The sequence below is a fragment of the Pleurodeles waltl genome, chromosome 6, assembly GCF_031143425.1.
Source record: "Pleurodeles waltl isolate 20211129_DDA chromosome 6, aPleWal1.hap1.20221129, whole genome shotgun sequence".
In the NCBI taxonomy this organism is placed as follows: Eukaryota; Metazoa; Chordata; class Amphibia; order Caudata; family Salamandridae; genus Pleurodeles; species Pleurodeles waltl.
The window spans coordinates 1,554,642,895-1,554,665,938 of NC_090445.1; the positions used below are offsets into that span (position 1 = coordinate 1,554,642,895).

Sequence of the window (23,044 nt, forward strand, 5' to 3'; positions counted from 1 at the left end):
GGGGCGTTTCCTGTCGCGGGCGCTAGGCCTACCCACACAAGTGAGGTATCATTTTTATCGGGAGACGTGGGGGAACTCTGGGTGGAAGGAATTTTGTGGCTCCTCTCAGATTCCAGAACTTTCTGCCACAGAAATGTGAGGAACATGTGTTTTTTTAGCCAAATTTTGAGGTTTGCAAAGGATTCTGGGTAACAGAACCTGGTCCGAGCCACACAAGTCACCCCATCTTGGATTCCCCTACGTCTCTAGTTTTCAGAAATGCACAGGTTTGGTAGGTTTCCCTAGGTGGCGGCTGAGCTACAGGCCAAAATCTACAGGTAGGCACTTTGCAAAAAACACCTCTGTTTTCCTTCAAAAATTTGGCTGTGTCCACGTTGCGCTTTGGGGCGTTTCCTGTCGCGGGCGCTAGGCCTACCCACACAAGTGAGGTATCATTTTTATCGGGAGGCGTGGGGGAACGCTGGGTGGAAGGAAATTTGTGGCTCCTCTCAGATTCCAGAACTTTCTGCCACAGAAATTTGAGGAACATGTGTTTTGTTAGCCAAATTTTGAGGTTTGCAAAGGATTCTGGGTAACAGAACCTGGTCCGAGCCACACAAGTCACCCCATCTTGGATTCCCCTAGGTCTCTAGTTTTCAGAAATGCACAGGTTTGGTAGGTTTCCCTAGGTGGCGGCTGAGCTACAGGCCAAAATCTACAGGTAGGCACTTTGCAAAAAACACCTCTGTTTTCCTTCAAAAATTTGGCTGTGTCCACGTTGCGCTTTGGGGCGTTTCCTGTCGCGGGCGCTAGGCCTACCCACACAAGTGAGGTATCATTTTTATCGGGAGACGTGGGGGAACGCTGGGTGGAAGGACATTTGTGGCTCCCCTCAGATTCCAGAACTTTCTGCCACAGAAATGTGAGGAACATGTGTTTTTTTAGCCACATTTTGAGGTTTGCAAAGGATTCTGGGTAACAGAACCTGGTCCGAGCCACACAAGTCACCCCATCTTGGATTCCCCTAGGTCTCTAGTTTTCAGAAATGCACAGGTTTGGTAGGTTTCCCTAGGTGGCGGCTGAGCTAGAGGCCAAAATCTACAGGTAGTGACTTTGCTAAAAACAGGTCTGTTTTCTGTGATGTGTCCACGTTGTGTTTTGGGGGATATCCTGTCGCGGGCGCTAGGCCTACCCACACAAGTGAGGTATCATTTTTATCGGGAGACTTGGGGGAACATAGAATAGCAAAACAGGTGTTATTGCCCCTTTTCTTTCTCTACATTTTTCCCTTCCAAATGTAAGACAGTGTGTAAAAAAGACGTCTATTTGAGAAATGCCCTGTAATTCACATGCTAGTATGGGCACCCCGGAATTCAGAGATGTGCAAATAACCACTGCTTCTCAACACCTTATCTTGTGCCCATTTTGGAAATACAAAGGTTTTCTTGATAGCTATTTTTTACTCTTTATATTTCAGCAAATGAATTGCTGTATACCCGGCATAGAATGAAAACCCACTGCAGGGTGCAGGTCATTTATTGGCTCTGGGTACCTAGAGTTCTTGATGAACCTACAAGCCCTATATATCCCCGCAACCAGAAGAGTCCAGCAGATGTAACGGTATATTGCTTTCGAAAATCTGACATTGCAGGAAAAAGTTACAGAGTAAAACGTAGAGAAAAATTGATGTTTTTTTCACCTCAATTTCAATATTTTTCTTTTTCAGTTGTTATTTTCTGTAGGAAACCCTTGTAGGATCTACACAAATTACCCCTTGCTGAATTCAGCATGTTGTCTACTTTTCAGAAATGTTGTGGTTTCTGGGATCCAGCGTTGGTTTCATGCCCATTTCTGTCTCTGACTGGAAGGAGGCTGAAAGCACAAAAAATCGTAAAAATAGGGTATGTCCCAGTAAAATGCCAAAATTGTGTTGAAAAATTGGGTTTTCTGATTCAAGTCTGCCTGCTCCTGAAAGCTGGGAAGCTGGTGATTTTATCACCGCAAACCCTTTGTTGATGCCCTTTTCAGAGAAAAAACCACAAGCCTTCTTCTGCAGCCCATTTTTCAATTTTTAAAAACAAAAACAAATTTTTCACCGTTTTTTGGCTAATTTCTTGGCCTCCTTCTGGGTAACCCACAAAGTCTGGGTACCTCTAGAATCCCTAGGATGTTGGAAAAAAAGGACGCAAATTTGGCGTGGGTAGCTTACGTGAACAAAAAGTTATGAGGGCCTAAGTGCGAACTGCTCCAAATAGCCAAAAAAAGGCTCGGCACAGGAGGGGGAAAAGGCCTGGCAGCGAAGGGGTTAAAGTGCCATCAGGTGCCCTAACTCAGGACCCTCTGCATGGCACAGGGTGCAATGGCCATGTCCAGGGGACACTTTTCCCCTGTGCTAGACAATGGGGTGGTGGGCATGACTCCTGTCTTTCCTAAGGCGGGAGTCATGTTTTAGTGGTTGTGCACATGGAAATGTGGCTAACTGCAAGGATGGTGCAAGGGAAATGGTGTTTCAGGGCACAAGGCCACGCAGGACAAAATATGAGTATGTTTTGGTGTGCAAGTACTGGCTAAATCAATGTACATCTGAGTAGCCAAACTGGGGCAAAGTAAGCAAGGGACTTTCGTTTTCAGTGCATAGGTAAGCTAGGGCGTTTCAGTACACCATCCCAGACTAGAGAAGCTTAGGGGCATATTTATACTCTGTTTGCACCAGATTTGCGTCATTTTTTTAAACGCAAATTCAGCACATACCTAACTCCATATTTATATTTTGACACATCTAATGACAAAATATCTGAGTTTGCACCATTTATTGGATGAGTGCACCTAAACTTGCGTCAATGAGATGTAAGGTAGTAGTTACCACCTAAAAAATAATGCTATCCCCAAGCCCCATATTTATCCCCCATGCTGAAATGACGCACTGGTGGAAGGACGGGCTAAATTTTGCACCATTATTTAACGCCTGGGTCAGACCAGGCGTTAGGGGACCTATGGGCCCATTTCCATGGTTAAACACCATGGAATGGGTCCACAGGTGCCCTCCCCAAGCCCTAGCAACACCGCAACCCACACCAGAGGGACACCAGAGGATGGGGAACCCCATCCGAGGTAAGTAGGGTAAGTATTGGTAAGTATCTTTTAATTTTTTTTTTAAAGTGCCATCAGGTGCACTAACTTGGGGCCCTCTGCATGGCACAGGGTGCAATGGCCATGTCCAGGGGACACTTGTCCCCTGTGCTAGACAATAGGGTGGTGGGCATGACTCCTGTCTTTCCTAAGGAGGGAGTCATGTTTTTAGTGGTTGTGCACATGGAAATGTGGCTAATCTCTTTAGAGCCATTTTTTTGCCTCTAACCAGGCTACCGTCATTTTCTAATGCACAACCCCCTCCTTCCCTACCGCCACCTCCACCAAGCTAGCGTCTTTCTTGAAGATGCTATCCCAAGTTTAGCGCCGGCTTGTGCCATTCAATAAATACAGTGCCCGGCTGGCATTGTTAAGTGACGCAAGCCAGCGCTAAACTTTTTGACGCAAAACTGCATTAGTGCAGTTTTGCGGCAAAAAGCTTAACTATGGGCCTTAGGGCCTGATTCTAAGCTTGGCGGGCGGCGGGAGGCGCCCGCCAAGCGGGAACCGCCAGAAGACCGTACCGCGGTCAAAAGACCGTGGCGGTCATTCTGGGTTTCCCACTGGGCTGGCGGGCGACCGCCAAAAGTCCTCCCGCCAGCCCAGTGGGAAACACCCTTCCCACGAGGAAGCCGGCTCCGAATGGAGCCGGCGGAGTGGGAAGGTGCGACGGGTGCAGTTGCACCCGTCGTGAATTTCAGTGTCTGCAAAGCAGACACTGAAATTCTTTGTGGGGCCCTCTTACGGGGGCCCCTGCAGTGCCCATGCCATTGGCATGGGCACTGCAGGGCCCCCCAGGGGCCCCACGACACCCCATACCGCCATCCTGTTCCTGGCGGGCGAACCGCCAGGAACAGGATGGCGGTATGGGGTGTCAGAATCCCCATGGCGGCGCAGCAAGCTGCGCCGCCATGGCGGATTCCCATGGGCAGCGGAAAGTCGGCGGTACACCGCCGGCTTTCGGCTTCTGGCCGCGGCTGTACCGCCGCGGTCAGAATGCCCGGCGGAGCACCGCCAGCCTGTTGGCGGTGCTACCGCCGACCCCGGCCCTGGCGGTATTTACCGTCAGGGTCAGAATGACCCCCTTAGTGTCTAAACTCTCAAGATCAATAACTTTGGCTAACAGTCAAACTGCCTGATCGTCAGGACAAGACATCAATGCACAGGTTCTGCTACCTGACCCTTATGGAGTGGCCTATACTGCAGGAAGGAAAGGCTTATTTACCAATTATGACCTGCAAAACATGTGTGTGTGTGTCATTTGAGTTTACTGTAAAACTGAAGAAATAGTCGCAGGAAGGCCTGAAATCAGTTTTTTCGGCCTTTGAATGTCAGCAAATGAGGTCTCAGACTTGATTGTCACTCTTCCCATCTCATCTGTGACATTAGGGAGGGCCGTGATCAATACTTAATTTGTGCTTGTGGTTTCCAGTGCAGGGCACCTGCACTTATTTTTGAGGGCCGGCACTTAGTTTTTTGCCTCAAGCATTTACTGCAAGCAAAAGACACATATGGGAAAGACAGACGAAGAGAAAAACGAGAAAGCGTCACAATGGGAGAAAGCAGAAAGCTGCAAGAGTGAGCTGAAGGGGCAGGGAGTGGCTGTAAATGGATTAAAACGGCCCGAGATGGCTTCAGGGTTATGCTGCCTCGGTATTTTGTGTTCACACATTTTATTGCAGCAGTCGCATGTTTTTAAGAGGCGGGCTTGGGGCACCGGCATATTTTTATTTACAAATTAAGCACTGGCCGTGATGGACATTAAGAGAGTTGGCAACGTCCAATTTGTGTTCCTTAAATGAAAGGCAAAGCTTTTTTTTTAATTGCCTCTGTCGGTGAGCTACTTTAATTTTAAAATTAAGCCCTGCAGACAAAACGCATTTTCCAAGCCTAGACTGATGTGAGCGAAGTAGGATTTTTTCAGAATCTGAATACAGCAGGCACCAAACTGTAAATGACCATCGAGGCTCATGCATTCACGTAGCCACAAAAGGTATGTAAGTTAGAGACTGACAAAGGGTTGGCACGCTCTGTGACCTTCGCATCAGTGTTATTGAAAACTATCTCATCCTCAAGAGACAGAGTGACTGCCTTACATTTCTTAATCAGATAGAACTACTGTAACACACTTTCTCCTTCTTTCGCCATGTCAAGCTTCAGCAGTAAAATTAGGACAACAAAGTATTTTAAAATCTCCAATACTAGAGGAAAGCAAATGCAGACAGGTGTTTAACTGCATATGCAAACAATTGACAAACAGTACATTTACACCAGAAGAAGGAGCGGAGATAATTGGGTCCTCCTTGAGGGTTGTTAGGCAGGAGGCACCACTTTCTTGTGAAAAAAGCTGATAATAACGCCTGAGGAAAGCATCCAAACTCATACAACTATCTTAACAACACTCCCCAATGGCACATTATGAACATCTAACCACGATTCTGTTTTGCTCAACCTCCCAGCAGTATTCAGCATTGTCAGCCATCCTACACTACTTGCTACATTCTCCCCCCCCCCACTCTCCGAACATCTCAGTAATTACACCGAACTAGCTGAATTGATAACTGTTTCTCTGTAGCCTGGTGTGCCTCTCACTATCCACTAATTCTCAGGGGCATAGCTTGATCCGCCATATTGGGGTGGTGTGAAATTAAGATTATCCAACAATCACGTTGGTTAAAATAGATTAGATGAGAAGCAGGGCAGGAGAAGGGCATAAGAAGCAGTAGGAAGGGAGAGGAGTGCGGATTGTGAAGAGTACTTAAAATTTATATTTTGTAAAACAACCATTTTTAAGACCTTTAAAAACAGACGAGAGTGAGTGTGCGTTTGTATTTGTTTTTGTCTGTATGTGTATGTTAACATCTCCAGTGAAATCTGACAAAAACCTCACCATACCCGATTTAATGCACATTCACCCAACTATTTAGTACAGAATACATTTTATCAGGGGGAGGAAAACATCCCAAACATCCCCCTGAAGCTACGTCCCTGCTAACTCTGCTTTCTCTTGTTGGTCCCAAGGCTTAGTCAATTATCTTGTCCTTGTAAATACTTCCTCACCTGGGGCCAGACATACCATCCCCATTGTAAACCACACATTAGCAAATTGCACGCTGATTAGTTTGTAAACAAGCATGTCATTTTGAGATACGATCTCTGTAATAATAGCGTGCAACGCAAATTGAGCATTCTCAAGAGGTGGCAAGGTGACCTGCCAAATGAATGTTCATTCAGCAGGAACCTTTTGCAAAGTCTATGTGAATGGCTGAACATGCAATGATGGTGGCTTGCAAGGGATAGTAGACCATCACCACTGTTTTTCCTTTCCCAAATGGGAGACATAAAAAAAAAAAGAAAAAGCAGGTCCCTGTCATTAAATATAAAGGCGCCTCTTTTAAAATAAAATGTTTCCTGTTTGGGGAAACATTATAGGGAGAAGGGCCACTTCATGCTCCTGTTGAGGCCATCCAACCCGATTCCTGAAAGAGACAGCAGTCTCCTAGTGGACGCCTCTCTTCTGTAAACCAGTTACTATCCCAAATTGAGAGGTGGGAACCTTTCATGTTTTGTGATCACAACTAAGACCATAAACCAGGGGTACATTCCTTTGTGATTTGCAAAGTGGAAAGGAGCATATCCTTCATGGCCCTCCTACATATGCTTCAGAAAGGATGGCAAAACCCCTTGGAGTATTTTAGACTGGTCGGCCTCAGCGTGCTCTTCTCCCAAATGTTTTGCATTCTCCTCTCCCGTTTTGCTGAGTTTGTGTTTTGTTATCCAAAGGATTATGTGCATTTTACCTCTGCTAACCAGAACAAAAGTGCTTCTGCTCACTCCCTAAAACATGTAAAATAGGTGTACACCTGAGTGGCATATTTTATTTACTTGTATGTCCCTAGTAAAGTGGGATACCACACACCCAAGGACAGTAAATTAAATGCTGCTAGTGGGCCTATAGCACTTATAGTGCCATCCACTTAAGTAGCCTTTAAAACATGTGTCTGACCTGCCAATGCACCCTTTGTGAAGTTTTAACTGGCAATTTTACTTAGCAAAATAAACCTTTTGTCAAGCTTTAACACTCCCCCGCCTTAATACATGTCAACCCTATGCTAGGCTGTAAACAGCCCATAAGGCAGGATGCATTGTATTTAAAAAGTTGGACATGTACTTTTCAGTTTTACATGACATGGTAGTGAAAAATCCACAAATTTGTTTTTCACTACTGTGAGGTCTACCTTTCCCATAGGATAACATTGGATTAACTTATTATATTTAATACATGATAACCTTTGCTTGGAAGCTAGTAGAAATGTCATGTGTGGTGTCTTAGGGATTGTAATGTAAACCTCTCTTTAATAGTAAAGTGGGATTTTAAATTACATCTCAGAAATTGCATTTTTAGAAAACTTGCACTTCCTTGTCCTAACCATTTGCTGCCTGCAGCCTGCTTCCTGGGTCACATGATGAGGTGTATCTGGCAGTTGGTCTTTGCATATTCCTCCCAGACAGGCACACAATAGGGGGACTGGCTTTTGGCCGGATTGATCATCCTGAAGGATGAGAGGGGCGGAGCTGTGCACAACCCCACTTGGACTTTAAAGAAGCTGTCTCAGCCCACACACAAATAACTTCACACTAGTCTTTGTGCTCCTAGGCCTGTGGCCATCTCTGTACCTCAAGGGACTGCCCTGCTGCTCCAAAAGGACAGCCTGCTGCCTAACGTCTGCCATATGCCTTCAGATGACTGCCCTGCTGTTGAGACCTGAGTTTCTGGTTCAACCCAATGCCGCAAATGGAAGGCTCTTCTTCAGCTATTTATGTATGCCAAAGCAGGTAGCAGCTACCTTAGTAATCTCTTGGTTTATTGTGAGTTCATAATCCAACCAAACTTCCAGGTTTTTTACAACCGTCACAGGATGGGGTGGGGTTACCCAGAGATTCAGGCCACAAATGTGCACCCCAGGGTATAGCAGGATTACCTACAAACAAAACCTCATTTTAGTCTCCATTTAACTTTAAGGAGTTCATTACCATTCATGTTGCCACCTGAGCAATGCAGGAGGGTAGCGCTGCAACATTCTGATCTCAATATTTGTGTCATCCTCTCTATGATATCCGCCAGAGGTCTCACATATAAATTGAAATGCAGTGGGCTCAGAAGTTAAAGAGTATAATCTAGACCAGTGATGATTTGTATGCACCTGAAAAGAGCGATTGCCTAAGAAGGATGTAATCCAATCTAACGCAGTATCTTGTATTCCCATTCCCTTAAGTCTTTGAAGCAGTGTATTTTGATTGACAGTGTCAAATGCTGCGCTGAGATCAAGTTAAATCAGAGCGGCAGCCCCACCTTCATCTAAATGATGTCTCTAGTACTCTGTAACCTGAAGAAGCGCAGATTCAGAATTATAACTTGTTCGAAATCTCCAGACTGAGATGTATCGAGTAAATCATTGTTTTCAATATGTCTTGTGTGTTATGAGTTCACATTTTTTTCAAGCACTTTAGAAAGAGTTGGCAGTAGAGATAGTGGTCCAGAGATAGAACATTAGGTTATTTCAATAGCGGTGTAACTAAAGCCGTCTTCCAGACTTTTGGAACTCCTCCTTCTGCCAGTGGTTGATTTAATAATTGGCCAATGAGCTCCAAGCATTGGTCAGAAAGCTTACTCATAATATCTGGGGGGCAAAAATCCAATGGAGAGCCTGATTTAATAGAAGCAAAGAATGGCCTTTACAGACATAGGGCCTGATTAGGAGTTCCGAGGATGAGAAGACATGCCGCCAAACTTCTGATGGGGAAGTTGTCGCCATGCTGGCTATCTCCCCCCCGGACACATTATGACTTTCTCGCTGGGCTGATGGGCGGAAATCACGGTTTCTGCCTGTCAGTCTAGCGGGAAAGTGGCGGAAGCATTGTTACCGGCTCGTAATTGAGCCAATGGCAAAGCTGCCACCTTAGGGGGCACCATCACACTCGCAAAGCCATTGTCTGCACAGCAGCAGGCAGTGTGCATTGCAAGGGTGGTGGGCAGGGGGACCCCTGCACTGCCGATACCCAGTGCATGGGCAGTGCTGGCGCACCTGTGGCCCCCTGCACCTGTTCTCTGCCAGCCTTTCCACGGTGGTGATACCGCCATGAAAAGACTGCCAAAGAACCAGGTCGTAATCAGCAGTGCAGCGCTGCATGCAGCGCCGCCCTCCTGATTCCAACCTCTGCCACTGTCAGCCGATCGGCATCAGCGATCCCAGCAGAGACAGCAGACCGCCAGGGTCGTATTGTGGCAGTCGGACCGCCACAGCAGCAATGGTCCTGACTGCCACTGCAAGGCTGGTGGTCTTAAGACCACCAGCCTTGTAATGAGGCCCATAGTGTCTAAGGGCTGAATACTCCTCAGGATAGTATTCACTTTGGGAATAGTTGTTTAAAAACTGGCCACAGGTGTGCTGGGAAAAGTAGCCTTGATCTCCTCCACTGTTTTGATAAAAAGTTCAGCAACTTCCTCACATTGTATATGGGAAAGAAGAGTAATTGAAATCAGCTTGGTATGATCTGACAAAGAGAACACTACTCTAAGTAAAGTCTTAGGGCAGTTTTGAGTCACAGTGATTTTAGTCATAAAATAGGTTGTTTTGGCTTCACGACAAGCTTTATGATAGGACTTTAAGGCATTTGTGTAGATTGCCTTATCCTCTTTGCTAAACGTTTTACGGCATGCTCACCCTACCGTTTTACATGCTTTTTTTCCTTATAGAGAGCATCATTATACCAAGGTGCCAGAGGTAAAAATCTACTGTGTCTCATAGCAGCAATAGGTACTAAAATATCTAAGGAAGATCTTAGCCAGTTATCAATCACAGGTGTGTCTAGTACCATTGAATTACGTTATGAAGGAGAATTGTCCTCTAAATTGCATTCCAATTAGAGATATCCAGTTTTGGCTAACTTCTGCTACAAGGAATAGACTGCTGATCTTGACAGACTGGCAAAAAGCATATTGAGAAGAAGCAGGGAACAGCAAAATGGTTAGACAATATCTCGGGTTAAAGGCGTATCAGCCTTTGCCGTTTAAAAATGTGTAAATATTAGGGCTAATAAATGGCCCGCTTTATGAGTGGGGAATTTGTTTATTAATTTCATATCCACGGCCAGAAAATCAAGGACATAGCCACGGTATTTGACATCTTCTAGGTGTATATTCAGATCTCCAAAAACAGTGAAATTAGCATGTTTAAGAATGGCCGGGGCTAGGTCTTCGACAAGACCCGAGCCCCAATTACCCACCAAGAAATAAGTTCCCATCCCATCTCGCTCATCATGACAGCAGTTTACAATTTAAACTGTGCATGATACACTGCATGACTCCTCTGGGATTATCTTCCTAGGTTAGGGCCACCACAAGAGGAAGCAGAAGCACTTTCCAGGAAACCACTCTCCTTCGAAGACATTTATAGATTTTTAAAGGCAAACAATCGTGCAATCTACAATAATAATGGTGCAGCTCACATGGCTAGACCACTAGATGGCGTTATGTCCAATGTTTTCTCTTTCCCTTGAGTTCATTATTTTTTAATACTTAGAAACGAGTGCTCATGCCACCTGAAATAAACATGCATTTTCAATGCAACGGGTCTCGCATTTCTCCGAGTTAGAGCTATTAGCAGTTGTAAATTCCCAACCGGACTTTTCTTGCTTCATTAAATGGAAAAAAACGAGCGTGATCGCGGTGCTAAACAAGCGAGATCGCGCTGCGAAAAAAGAGAAAAAGTAGTCCACAAACCAGACGGAAAACAGTGAGCTTCTTATGTTTTCAGTACTTGGTCGCTGCGTTCGGGGAGGGCTAACCACCGGAAAAGGCATGACATATGCATGCCTTCCACTAATTAAAGCAAGCAGATTTTAAAAGGCAAGCCCACGAACCAGTGAAAGACACTGACGTGACATGGACGGGGCTCCAAGCCCTTTTCTAACTACTGCATGGTCTCGCAAGCGATACGCATGTGCATTCGCATGCTATGCAGGCTCAACCCTAAAAAGAAGCATCCAGAGGGCCCCACATTAAGGCCCTCATTCCGACGCGAATGACGGAAGCACCGCCAACAGGCTGGCGGTGCTTCATTCGTCATTCCGACCGCGGCGGTACAGCCGCGGTCGCCCAGCCGGGTCCGGCGGTTTCCTGCCGGATTTCCCCCGGCTGGGAGAATCCTCCAGGGCAGCGCTGCCTTGGGGATTCTGACCCCCTTCCCGCCAGCCTGTTTCTGGCAGTTTTCACCACCAGGAAGAGGCTGGCGGGAACGGGTGTCCTGGGGCCCCTGGGGGCCCCTGCACTGCCCATGCCACTGGCATGGGCAGTGCAGGGGTCCCCTAACAGGGCCCCAGCCTGCTTTTCACTGTCTGCCTAGCAGACAGTGAAAAGCGCGACGGGTGCAACTGCACCCGTCGCACACCTGCAACACCGCCGGCTCCATTCGGAGCCGGCTTCAATGTTGCAGGCCCCCTTCCCGCTGGGCCAGCGGGCGCTAACATTGTTAGCGCCCGCTGGCCCAGCGGGAAGGTCGGAATGCCGCCAGCGGTCTTTTGACCGCAGAGCGGTCAAATGGCGGTTCCCGCCAGGCGGGCGGCGACCGCCGCCCGCCGGGGTCAGAATGACCCCCTAAGTTTTAGCCACAGTCCACACCAGAACCCCTGAAAAGCCAGCCATGGTCTTGCTTTTCACCGATCTATCTTCTTGCCTCCTTTTTCTTGCCTCTTCTTCTGCACATTTCCTGTATCTCTGCAGCGTACTTCTCCTTTAATTCTCTACCCACCATCTAACCGCACAACCTTCTCTCATCTATTTTAAATATTTTTTTATCCATTTATGTGGGAAGATAAAACTCCAGAGATGGAGGTGAGCAGGGGAGAGACTGTAAGGTGCTGGAGAAGAACTAGAAGGAAACCATGAGCTGCTGGTTCAGAGGTGAGAATGGATGGAAAGAGGCAGTGGGATGTATGAGGGGAGAAGTGAAGCACAGGAGGACAGGAGAGAAGTGGGAGAGAGAGTTGCAAAAGCAGATGGAGAAAAGAGAGATGCAGGTGGAAAGGGACGTGAGAGAATGTGCAGGCAGCTCCATTGAGGCTGAGAGGTGTTTGCAGAGAAAATAGTAAGGATTGCCACTCTAGCATCAACCAATGAAAGCATGAAGGTGCAATCACAGAAACAGTGTGGAGTGCTGGATTGAGAAGTCTCTGCATGCAAGAGTAATGCTTCAAGTCTTCCTAGATGTTTTTCCACTGCTCTGTCTCCAAGTCTGATAAGGTGCAACTGCATGATGCTGGTGCTATGGAACATGGTAAGGGGATCAAAGGCCATTGTGCTGATGTATGCGAAGGGTAATAGTGTCACGGTTGAAGAGCATGAAGGTGCAATCACAAAAAAAGAGTGCTGATGTGAGTAGGCTGTGCAGGGGTAAACCTCTAAGCCTTCCCTTATGTTTGTGGCATTGCCCTGTCTCCAAGCCTGCTAAGATGCAACTGCATGATGTGGGTGGTCAGGAGCCCGGTGAGCAGGGCAAGGCCTGCTGTGCTTGTGCCCTGCAAAGGGTATTAGTTTCTCTGTTGCAGAGTTGTTACTGAGTAGTATCACAGAATTCTACTTGATTTATCTGCCTTCTTGGCAGCCAGTACACAATATTTTTGGGCCAGAAGGCTATGTACTGGCATGGGGCCCGAAAAAAGAGAAATGAGCTGTATCTTTCATGTTGCCTGCATTTGGGGGTAAAATTAACTTAGACCATTATTTCTGTATCGTCAGCATATAAGCTATGATATCATATAAAGAAATTATGCCACCTAGGGCATCATGTATTAAAGTCGTTTTTGCTTGCAAAGCCTGTGATTCAGGCTTTGCAGCAGAAAAGCACCTTCCACAATGCAAGAAACCCCTTTTTATGTTTCACTGTGTACAAAACCGCTTTTATGAGCTGGAAAAGTCTTCCCAACTCTGTGAGAAATTGGGTTGTTGGTTAAGGAGGGGAGGACCTGTGAGGCCTTCTGAAGCAACTGCCACAATCCTTGTCAGGATGAACTACAAAAAGTCACTAAATTAACCTTTGCAATAACCCTCTGGTAGCTTGGCACAAAAGCAGTCAGGCCTAACTTAGATGCAATGTGTAAAGTATTTATGCAGCACTTCAACAGTAATAAGGTGAAAACACTGCACAAGACAAATCCCACACTAATTTGAAAACTTAGAGTAAAATGTAAATCTGACTCCAAAATTACAAAAATACAATAAGTAGAACCAGAGATATGAAATTTTAAATTTTAAACTGAAAATAGTCCCTAAATAATCAAAGCACCAACCACCGACATCTAGTCGCAAATGGAGCAAAGTTATGGACATCCACAATAGTGAGCAGTTCAGATACACAAAGTGGATTGGGCCCGGTCTCCACTTACCATACCTTTAGAACTTTTAAAGAAAAATGTCTGAGAAGGTAGGGTTTAGCAAAGCAAGGCAGCTGCTAGTGCCCGAGAAAGAGGGGTCATCATGGGGATGCTGACTCAGTGAAGATTTCTGCGTTCGTCAGGGTGGCTGTGCCTTTTTTTATTTAGGGCCAAAACTCTGGAATGACCTGCTTCTAACTCTAAGAGAATGTGCAGATTCTGGAGACTTCTAAAAATCTGGCTGTTCCAATTATCTGGTCTTTAATGACTAATTTAAGCTGCCTTTAGTGCTGTGATCAGTAATTTCTTGCTAGCGCTGGGAAACCTTGTTGGTAGCCATGCGCTCTAGAAATTACGTATTATAATAATAATGAGAACTATAGAGTAGAGTGCCATTTTTGAAGTTCAACAGGTATTAGGACTTATAGATACATATAAAGATATTTGAAGATGGTTCTGTGGTAGTTATTTGCTAAGTACCGAGGGGGATTTTAAGGACGTTGTTGCTGTGAGAGGTGTTGGGAAGTAGAAAGTAAGACCTATTAGGAGGTGACGTGATGGCCTATAAATAAGCAAAGAATATCAGCTGAGCCCTCCAAACAATACATGTTAATATCCTTCCTTCCATGTATGGAGTGATGGTGCTTAAATGTCACTTTTCCTAGTACACATTAATCGTTGTATTGCTTCTGTTTACCTCTGCAATCACACATTCATGCCTTACCTGCATTAGCATGTATCCTGTTTGGCAGGAGAGGGTGAATTTGTCCTTCACCACATATTTTTTCTGAACTGGGTGTATTCGTCCTTTGGTCGGAACCACTGGATCCGGACATGGTCGACCTGTGCAAACATGAGAGATGGAGAGCTTGGTGAATGGAGGACATACCTACAGGTGAGTCATGGCCACCTAGCACAAGCATGAGAGATAGATAATTGGTGAATGGTGGACAGACCTACAGGTGAGTCATGGCCACCTTGCACAGGCGTGAGAGATAGATAATTGGTGAATGCTGGACATACCTACAGGTGGGTCATGGCCACCTTGCACAAGCGTGAGAGACAAATAGCTGATTAATGCTGGACAAACCTGCAGGTGAGTCATGGCCAACCTGTGCAAGTGTGAGAGATGGAGAGCTTGGTGAATGGAGGACATACTTACAGGTGAGTTATGGCCACCTTGCACAAGCGTGAGAGATAGATAATTGGTGAATGCTGGACAGACCTACAGGTGAGTCATGGCCACCTTGCACAAGCGTGAGAGATAGATAATTGGTGAATGCTGGGCATACCTACAGGTGAGTCATGGCCACCTTGCACAAGCGTGAGAGATAGATATTTGGTGAATGCTGGACATACCTACAGGTGAGTCATGGCCACCTTGCACAAGCGTGAGAGATAGATAATTGGTGAATGCTGGACAGACCTACAGGTGAGTTATGGCCACCTTGCACAGGCGTGAGAGATAGATAATTGGTGAATGCTGGACAGACCTACAGGTGAGTCATGGCCACCTTCCACAAGCGTGAGAGATAGATAATTGGTGAATGCTGGGCATACCTACAGGTGAGTCATGGCCACCTTGCACAGGCGTGAGAGATAGATAATTGGTGAATGCTGGACATACCTAGAGGTGAGTCATGGCCACCTTGCACAAGCTTGAGAGATAGATAATTGGTGAATGGTGGACATACCTACAGGGGAGTCATGGCCACCTTGCACAAGCGTGAGAGATAGATAATTGGTGAATGCTGGACAGACCTACAGGTGAGTCATGGCCACCTTGCACAAGCGTGAGAGATAGATAATTGGTGAATGCTGGACAGACCTACAGGTGCGTCATGACCACCTTGCACAAGCGTGAGAGACAAATAGCTGATTAATGTTGGACAAACCTGCAGGTGTGTCATGGACAACCTGTGCAAGCGTGAGAGATGGAGAGCTTGGTGAATGGAGGACATACCTACAGGTGAGTCATGGCCACCTTGCACAAGCGTGAGAGATAGATAATTGGTAAATGCTGGACAGACCTACAGGTGAGTCATGGCTACCTTGCACAAGCGTGAGAGATAGATAATTGGTGAATGGTGGACAGACCTACAGGTGACTCATGGCCACCTTGCACAGGCGTGAGAGATAGATAATTGGTGACTGGTGGACATACCTACAGGTGAGTCATGGCCACCTTGCACAGGCATGAGAGATAGATAATTGGTGAATGCTGGACAGACCTACAGGTGTGTCATGGCCACCTTGCACAAGCGAGAGAGATAGATAATTGGTGAATGCTGGACATACCTACAGGTGAGTCATGGCCACTTTGCACAGGCGTGAGAGATAGATAATTGGTGAATGCTGGACATACCTACAGGTGAGTCATGACCACCTTGCACAAGCGTGAGAGACAAATATCTGATTAATGCTGGACAAACCTGCAGGGGAGTCATAGCCAACCTGTGCAAGCGTGAGAGATGGAGAGTTTGATGAATGATAGACAGACATAGAGTTAGGTAAGCGCCATGATCGCTAGGTTCACCTGTTTCTGTTACCAAAACTCAACATCATGATTTAAAGTAGCCTTTGGAACAGTATGAGATGGCTCCGAACCAGCTGCAAGAGTGCTGGGAAAGTGGGGTAGTAGAGGAATTTATTCTGTAACGCAAAACATGCAGGTTTAACATTCTGTCATTCATTATACATTATTCGTCTAAAGGACATTGTCTATAACTGTTCTGCACAGCTGCTCCCTGCCCAGAACTGAATTGCACAGCAGCAGCCTGTCCATAACTGTTCTGTACATCTGCTCCTTTTCCACAACTCCTATTCACGTTCTATAACTGTACTATACACACCCAACCCTCGTCGTTATGTGTACTGAACATCTGATTCCTGTCCATAACTGAACTGCATTGCTACTCCCTGTCCATAAATGTTTCGAATAGCTGTTCTCCATAAGAGTTCCCTATACAAATGTCCTGTTCATAAACGATCTGTATACCTGCTTCCTTTCCATTACTTCTGTGCACATGAGATCCTTGTTCATAGATCTTCTGTATGCCACACAGCTAACTCTGCCTCGGCCCCCAAAGTTTTGTACAGAGGTCCCTTCTCCATATCCGTACTATACACCTGTGTTATCTTCTTAACTGTACTGTGAACCTGCTCCATGCCAATCGCTGCTCCCTACACCTCTTCTCTGTTAACCGTACTATCCACCCACTTCTGCTGAGACCATGCTGCAGACCTGTCCTTGTGTGCATTGTATTGCACACTTGTTCCCCATCATTAAATGTAAGGGACACCTGCACCCTATCTTCAACCGTATTCCACACCTCACCTTTTTCCATAAATGTAACGCGAACCTGCTCAGGCTGGGCTCTACCTCTATGCCCAAATACTCACAACACATCTGTTCCCTGTCCCACGTTATAGTTGACGCCTGCTCACAGTTCATTACAGTACTGAACACCTTATCTGTGTCCATAATCCATAGTGGTACTAGATACCTGCTGCCTATCGATAACCGTACTGCACACCTGGAATGCTCCCTTCACATAACTGACTGTACACCTACTCCATATACAAACTGGACCACACATCTACTCACTCTCCACATACATATTGGGCATGTGCTCTCTGTCCATAACATATCCTACACCTACTTCTTAGGATTAGCTGTAGTGGACATCGGTGCCCTGTCCAACACTTCCGAGTATTTCCACACAGATGCCCCCGACCGCTTAGGTGTACACACATACTACTTACCACGAGTTTTGCCCAATTTTGAGTTGCCCCCACAGAACTATGATGCACGTATCCCACTCTCAGCCTCCCCAGATGCTTCCGTCCCCTACCTACTGTAGTGTATTGGATCTTCCAGCCCGTGTGAGTTCCAGACAAATCAGTGTCGAAGGCTATGTCCACTTTGTTGCTTCCAGTCTCAATTTTCGGAGGTAAAATATTCCCACAAAAGGGGCCATATTCTTTCTTGCTAGTTTTAATCTGAAATGTGAGAACAAAAGGTTTATCCGTTGTGGCTGTGGACATGATTTGGGACTTGGCTGTTTTTCCTGAAGATGTCAATTTAACATTTTCTTTAATCAACTTCAGTTTTCTCGTGAATTTTCAAGAGTTTCGTAAGATCTGGAGATAAATGAATGCAATCATAAGGATTCTTTTGGAAAATGTGGTTAGGTTCCTTTAGGCCAGGTCCTTTAAAACACAGGAGGGGCCAAGACCTCAAAGCCAGTCAAGTCAAGTGGCCAAAGGAAGGGCCCATACTGCATTTAAAGGGAGGAAAATAACCAGGCTACCCTACCCAAGATGGAAGGATCAGGCAGAGCACGTATTTAGTATCACAATGGAGTGTAGACCTTCACTCGCCACAGTCATGAAAATATTGTTATTGGGTGTACCAAAAGCCACCTTTAGCAATAGCCGTTTTATAACAGGCTGACCATGTCACCTTCACATAAACCCCTCCAAACTAGCCCACTGCCGCCCCCAAATGTGCCTCTTTATCAATAAATGCATAATTTCAATAACTACCTACAATAAAACTAGACTACAACTGACTCTCTCAAGAGCAAAATCACAATTATCTCATCGTCCTTCTGTGTAATGTTTTAATATACCATCTCCTGGAAACCACCAGGTCCTACTCCACAGACACGATCACCTCACCATCACTTCCATTTCCCTCATCCCCATTGGTGATCTTTTATCTTAAAAGGAAGAATCTCCAACAAGAAAATTGTCTTTGCTCAACTGTTCTTGGTCCAACGAGGGACAAGTTCTTCTGTCAAATCAAGGATTACCTCTTGAGCATCACCAACAATGTTTTGCTGTTAGGGCTTTTGTAAATCTTGTCCAGCAAATTATGATTTTGCAAAGCTAAATGGATGTGGACGCCCTTTCACCCCTCCCAGCTTGCAATCCCGGAGTATTTTCAGAAAGCATGTAAAGGAAGATGTCTTTCTGTATATGCACCAGGGGCGGCAGATCTAACCCTTTCCTTCGTTTAACTCCTCAATATACACTCCTCACTATTTTAAAAGACTTTATCACAGCCTTTACTCAAAAATGTTATCCTATTAAAACTCCCAAATACTTTTTAGCCTACAACCGAGACATTGTTAAAGCCGAAAAAATGTTAACTTTCAATCTCGCTAACTTTATATACTATTTGAGATAACAATTCCTACTTGTTCATAGCTCTTCATATTTCTTGTGATTTAACTAACAGTTTCAACTCTTAAGCAATTCGAAAATACGCATATTTTGCAACCGTTATAGCAACTTATTTTTACTTTTAAATTAGCACTTGAAATTTAAAAAAAGACTGTTGCATGATTTTAACACTTAACCAGCAATCCTTAATTTTTCATATTTAGGATTGGAAGTTGTCATTGCTTGAATATCCATGCTGTTCTTGGCAAACCTAGGGAGCTGTTGATGCTTACCTTGAGTCTGTCATATGGACAGGCCACATCGGGGTGGGACTCCACGTCAAAGGTCTCCACGAATTGCAGATTGATAATAAAACCGTCCTCCACTTCGATTTTGTAGGTGCAGCTGGAGAGTTTGGCATAACTGCTGGGGTAGTCAGGGCTCGTGATCTCCCCACTCCTTCCAGTGAACAGCTGATCTTTACAGTTAGCTGAAAGACAAATAACAACACATCGCATTGTAAACTTCTTTTGTGGTGGGCCACTTTTTAAATTCTGCTTGACTGGACTTAGGGCCTGATTTAGAATAGTGTCCGCCGGAAAGGCAGAGAATGTAAGTGAAATTTAGAGATGACCACCGGACCAGGAGAATAGTGAAAGGAAACGCCATCATGGAGGTTGCCTTGAAGGTAAAAAAAGTTTGGTGGACAGCCACTGACTACAATTTAAAACTTTTTTTGTTTTTCAGACAAAACCTCCTGTAGTAGGAGTCTGTTTTTGAAAAACACTAATCTAATGACCACCACACCCTAGGAGTTTTGTTTCTGAGCGTTGGGGTGATTATTTGGTTTTTTTTCTGCTCTTTGCCGATGAACAGAAAAAAAGGACATCACACCACCATCCCTAAATAGAGTGGGTGGTTTAATGCCCTTCCTCCGATGACCCCTACTCCGTTGGGCAGTCAGAAGGAGCTTTCCGTCAGCAAAGTCAACAGGAGCCTGGTTGGAGGAAAGCTTAGGGTCCGCCATCTCTAAATCAGGTGGGTGGATCAAGAGTTTGGCACACAGTGTACTCCGTCACATTTGTGGCAGAGTTCCCTGTCCTCCAAACTGTAAATCAAGCTCTCATCCTTTAGAAAAGCCTTCACCTAATGTAGCTTAGTCCACATTTAATAAATTATAAGCACGTTTTGGTCTAAATCTGAACTGTTGGGGATTGGTCACACCGAGTTGGTCCCTCACATAGTGATGAAAGACATGATGGGTCCATCGGTACACTGAATGAAACCCATAGTGACATGACTACAGAGTGTGTAACAACATAGGTGACTGTCCACTAGCTCTGGGTTTATAGAAACCATGAGTAGCTGGCTAGAGTGCCCAGGATCATTGAGCCAAAGTCTGCTTTTACCATAGACACATGGGGCTTGATTCACAAAGCTATTTGCTAACACAAGCAATAAGTAGCCCCTCATTCTGAACATCGGGATTCTGAATTGAGCTGCACATTGTAATTACCACAAACTCACAATTTTACAAGACTAACAGCCATATGTATGAAGCATTTTTCCGGTTGCCAATGGCCTATCGGTCCGTTAGCGACCAGAAAAATGCATTTTTTTGCACCAAAGCAAAATGCGACTCGCTAACTTGTTTACCGAATCGCATTTTGCTTTTGCGATTCGGTATTAAGAAGGGGCGTGTTTAGGGCGTCCCTTCCTAATACCGAATTGTACTGGCATGTAGGAATGTTTTGCAACTGTAAATGAGGTCCCAAAACATTTGCAGTTACCACCAACTTCAAGTTGGTGGTAACCCATTTGCAAATGAGAAGGGGTCCCTAGGGACCCCTTCCCCTTTGTGAATGGCAGCGTAAATATTTTTTCGGAGCAGGTAATGGTCCCATGGACCACTGCCTACTCTGAAAAATTGACAAGAAAACTTTTCATTTTTTTGTTTGAAATGCGTCTCAGACTGTATTTTAAAAAAACTGCTTAGTCACAGACATGGTGCTCTGCTGTCCCCAGCAGGCCACCATCCCTGTGAGTGTAGCCATTCCCAATGGGGTCGCATATTGCGACCTACCTCATGAATATTGGTGAGATAGGTCTTTGTGACCCCATTGGAAATCGACAAATGTGTCTGCTACACATTTGTACATTTCATTTTGCGAGTCTCTAATTGCATCTGACAAAAAGTTGCAATCAGAGACTCGGAAAATGAAATGGACATACATCTGGCCCTAAATTCACCAGGAAAAATCATAAATGTGTCCAGAAAAAAATTGCCATAATGAAGCTGAAACATGAGATAATCGGTGCACAAAATACTAATACTACGTGTTATGCCTGATACCGATATGGGGAACTCAGAATAGGTAGTAATTAACTCACCAGGAAAACACCACACCCTGTGTTATCGTTATTTACCAGTAGTGATAACTACCACTTAGACAACATGCGATTCAGATTGAGGCGCAAATCACCTAATTTACAAGCGGAAAGTCAATTCTGTAATCCTCAAAATTTGTGATTGAACCAGTAAATGGAATTTTTAGGTAAAATTTGACTTGAATGGTATAATTTTGAACGCCAGTAAGTTGTTTCGCAGGGGTAAGATAGTGACGATTTAGGGCAGATAAACCTGCAGAAAGAGGTGAATACCTACAAACGCATACATTTAAGGGTATTCACAATTGTATGCAGGTGTATGTTTTTTACTGGGAGACTGGTCCTGGATATATTCTTGTCAGGTGCAAAAGTAAATCTGTTTTCAAAGTTGAAAATTAATAGAGTTCCAGAGAAAGAAGTTTCACTTTGAAGATAATATTTTCCCCAAAGGCACACAAAAAGTTAGTGTAAATGCACAGTTGCACCATATTTACACATTCAGAAATATATACTTAGTAGAATTTGAATATTCAAACATATGAGTACCCCTGAGAAAGCGTGACAGTTGCCACTTGTCAGGTGTGCTCCTGGGCTTACTTATGGATTTAATTTCAAGAATCTTATAAATAAAAGTCTTCCAAACGCATGGCCGTACTGGCCAGTTGGGCAAGCAGGTAATCCTCGGGGAGGATGGAGCCCTAGGAGGCTGGGTTTGACACTTGGGAAGGCCGGTTTCGACCTCCAGGATTGTTGGTACACGTTAGGCGATCTCGGCATCAACTTGAAAGGGTAGCTCTTCTGTCTGCAGATGGGGGCTGAATTTATAATTTTTTGCCAGGATTGTTTTAAGTTCCCAGTCAAGCCATGTCCAAACGTAGTAGTAAGTCTATGGAAATACAATTCCGACTTTCTTAGTGGTGTTGGATTCAAGCTCTGTGATGTGGCAGACATGTTTAGTGGCATCTTTATAAACATTTCACACAACACAGTGCAGCAAGGCAACTTGCTGTGATGCGTTGCATGAAAGGGTGACATCGGAAATGTGCCATATTTACAAAGATATGGCTAATTTCTGCTGACCCGTTGTGCTAGTTCACTGTGTGCTGCATAGCACCAACGCATGCACCCTTGCACCACAGTGATGGTAAATAAGGGTCTCAGTGGGAACAAGAGGGTTCAGTACAGAATGTAAAAATGCTGAGGTAGGGGCAAAATGTTTAGTGCAAACAGAATTTCTTAGGTACCTTTTGTAGAGGACGAGGTGATTAGTGCAATTGTTGTTAGCTTTTGAGTGACCTTTGGAAGCTAATTGTGAGGAACTCTGCCTTCAGGACACTCAGACGGGACTGGTGGTGTGCCCAACGAGCTTTGAATAGAGTTTAGGATCTTGGAAAGCGGTGAGAATTGGTTAGAACCATTGGCCAACAATCAAATTTAAAACTATTTCTGTATTGATGGCATGGTCCAGGCCTGAGGATTGGAGTACATTACTGATGGAGAGCCAGTAATAGAATAGATTATTGGAGACTCTGCAGGAAACAGGATCAGGAAAGGCAGAGAAGCTGATAACAATGACTTAGGAAGACTTAAATCAAAGAAAAAACTTTTAAGAGAAGAACCAGAAACTCTGATGGCCACATGGAGGCATTGCAGAGTGTTTTACGATCAAATGTGTCAAAAGTTACTAAAATATAAGTAGAACACATCATATGAGTCGACATGTTGGCCTGAATACTTAAGGACAGATTGCATTCATAGGCCTAGTTATGAGTGTCCCTTGTCAGATAAAAGGATTATAGCACCCTATAAAACTCAGCAGCAAGGTGTTCATAAGTTATTAGATGTGATCATTATCATCTATTATGACTTTGGGAACTATCATGTGGGTTTTAATGCTTATTGTTTCAATATCCACATGTCTCAGTTAATTTATTTCCTCTGTTAAATT

The 23,044-nt window shown here is 44.9% G+C and overlaps 1 protein-coding gene across 1 annotated transcript in view; it reads right to left on the reverse strand.

Moving 5' to 3' along the window:
- Positions 1 to 23,044, reverse strand: part of MASP2 (MBL associated serine protease 2) — a 352,398-nt gene that overhangs the window by 203,711 nt on the left and 125,643 nt on the right. Inside the window, exons 5-7 of the mRNA XM_069241231.1 lie at positions 19,002 to 19,198; positions 17,394 to 17,541; positions 14,264 to 14,382 (exon numbers count right to left, since the gene is read on the reverse strand). Coding sequence (XP_069097332.1) covers positions 14,264 to 14,382; positions 17,394 to 17,541; positions 19,002 to 19,198 — 464 coding nt within the window. The remainder of the gene's footprint in view (positions 1 to 14,263; positions 14,383 to 17,393; positions 17,542 to 19,001; positions 19,199 to 23,044) is intronic.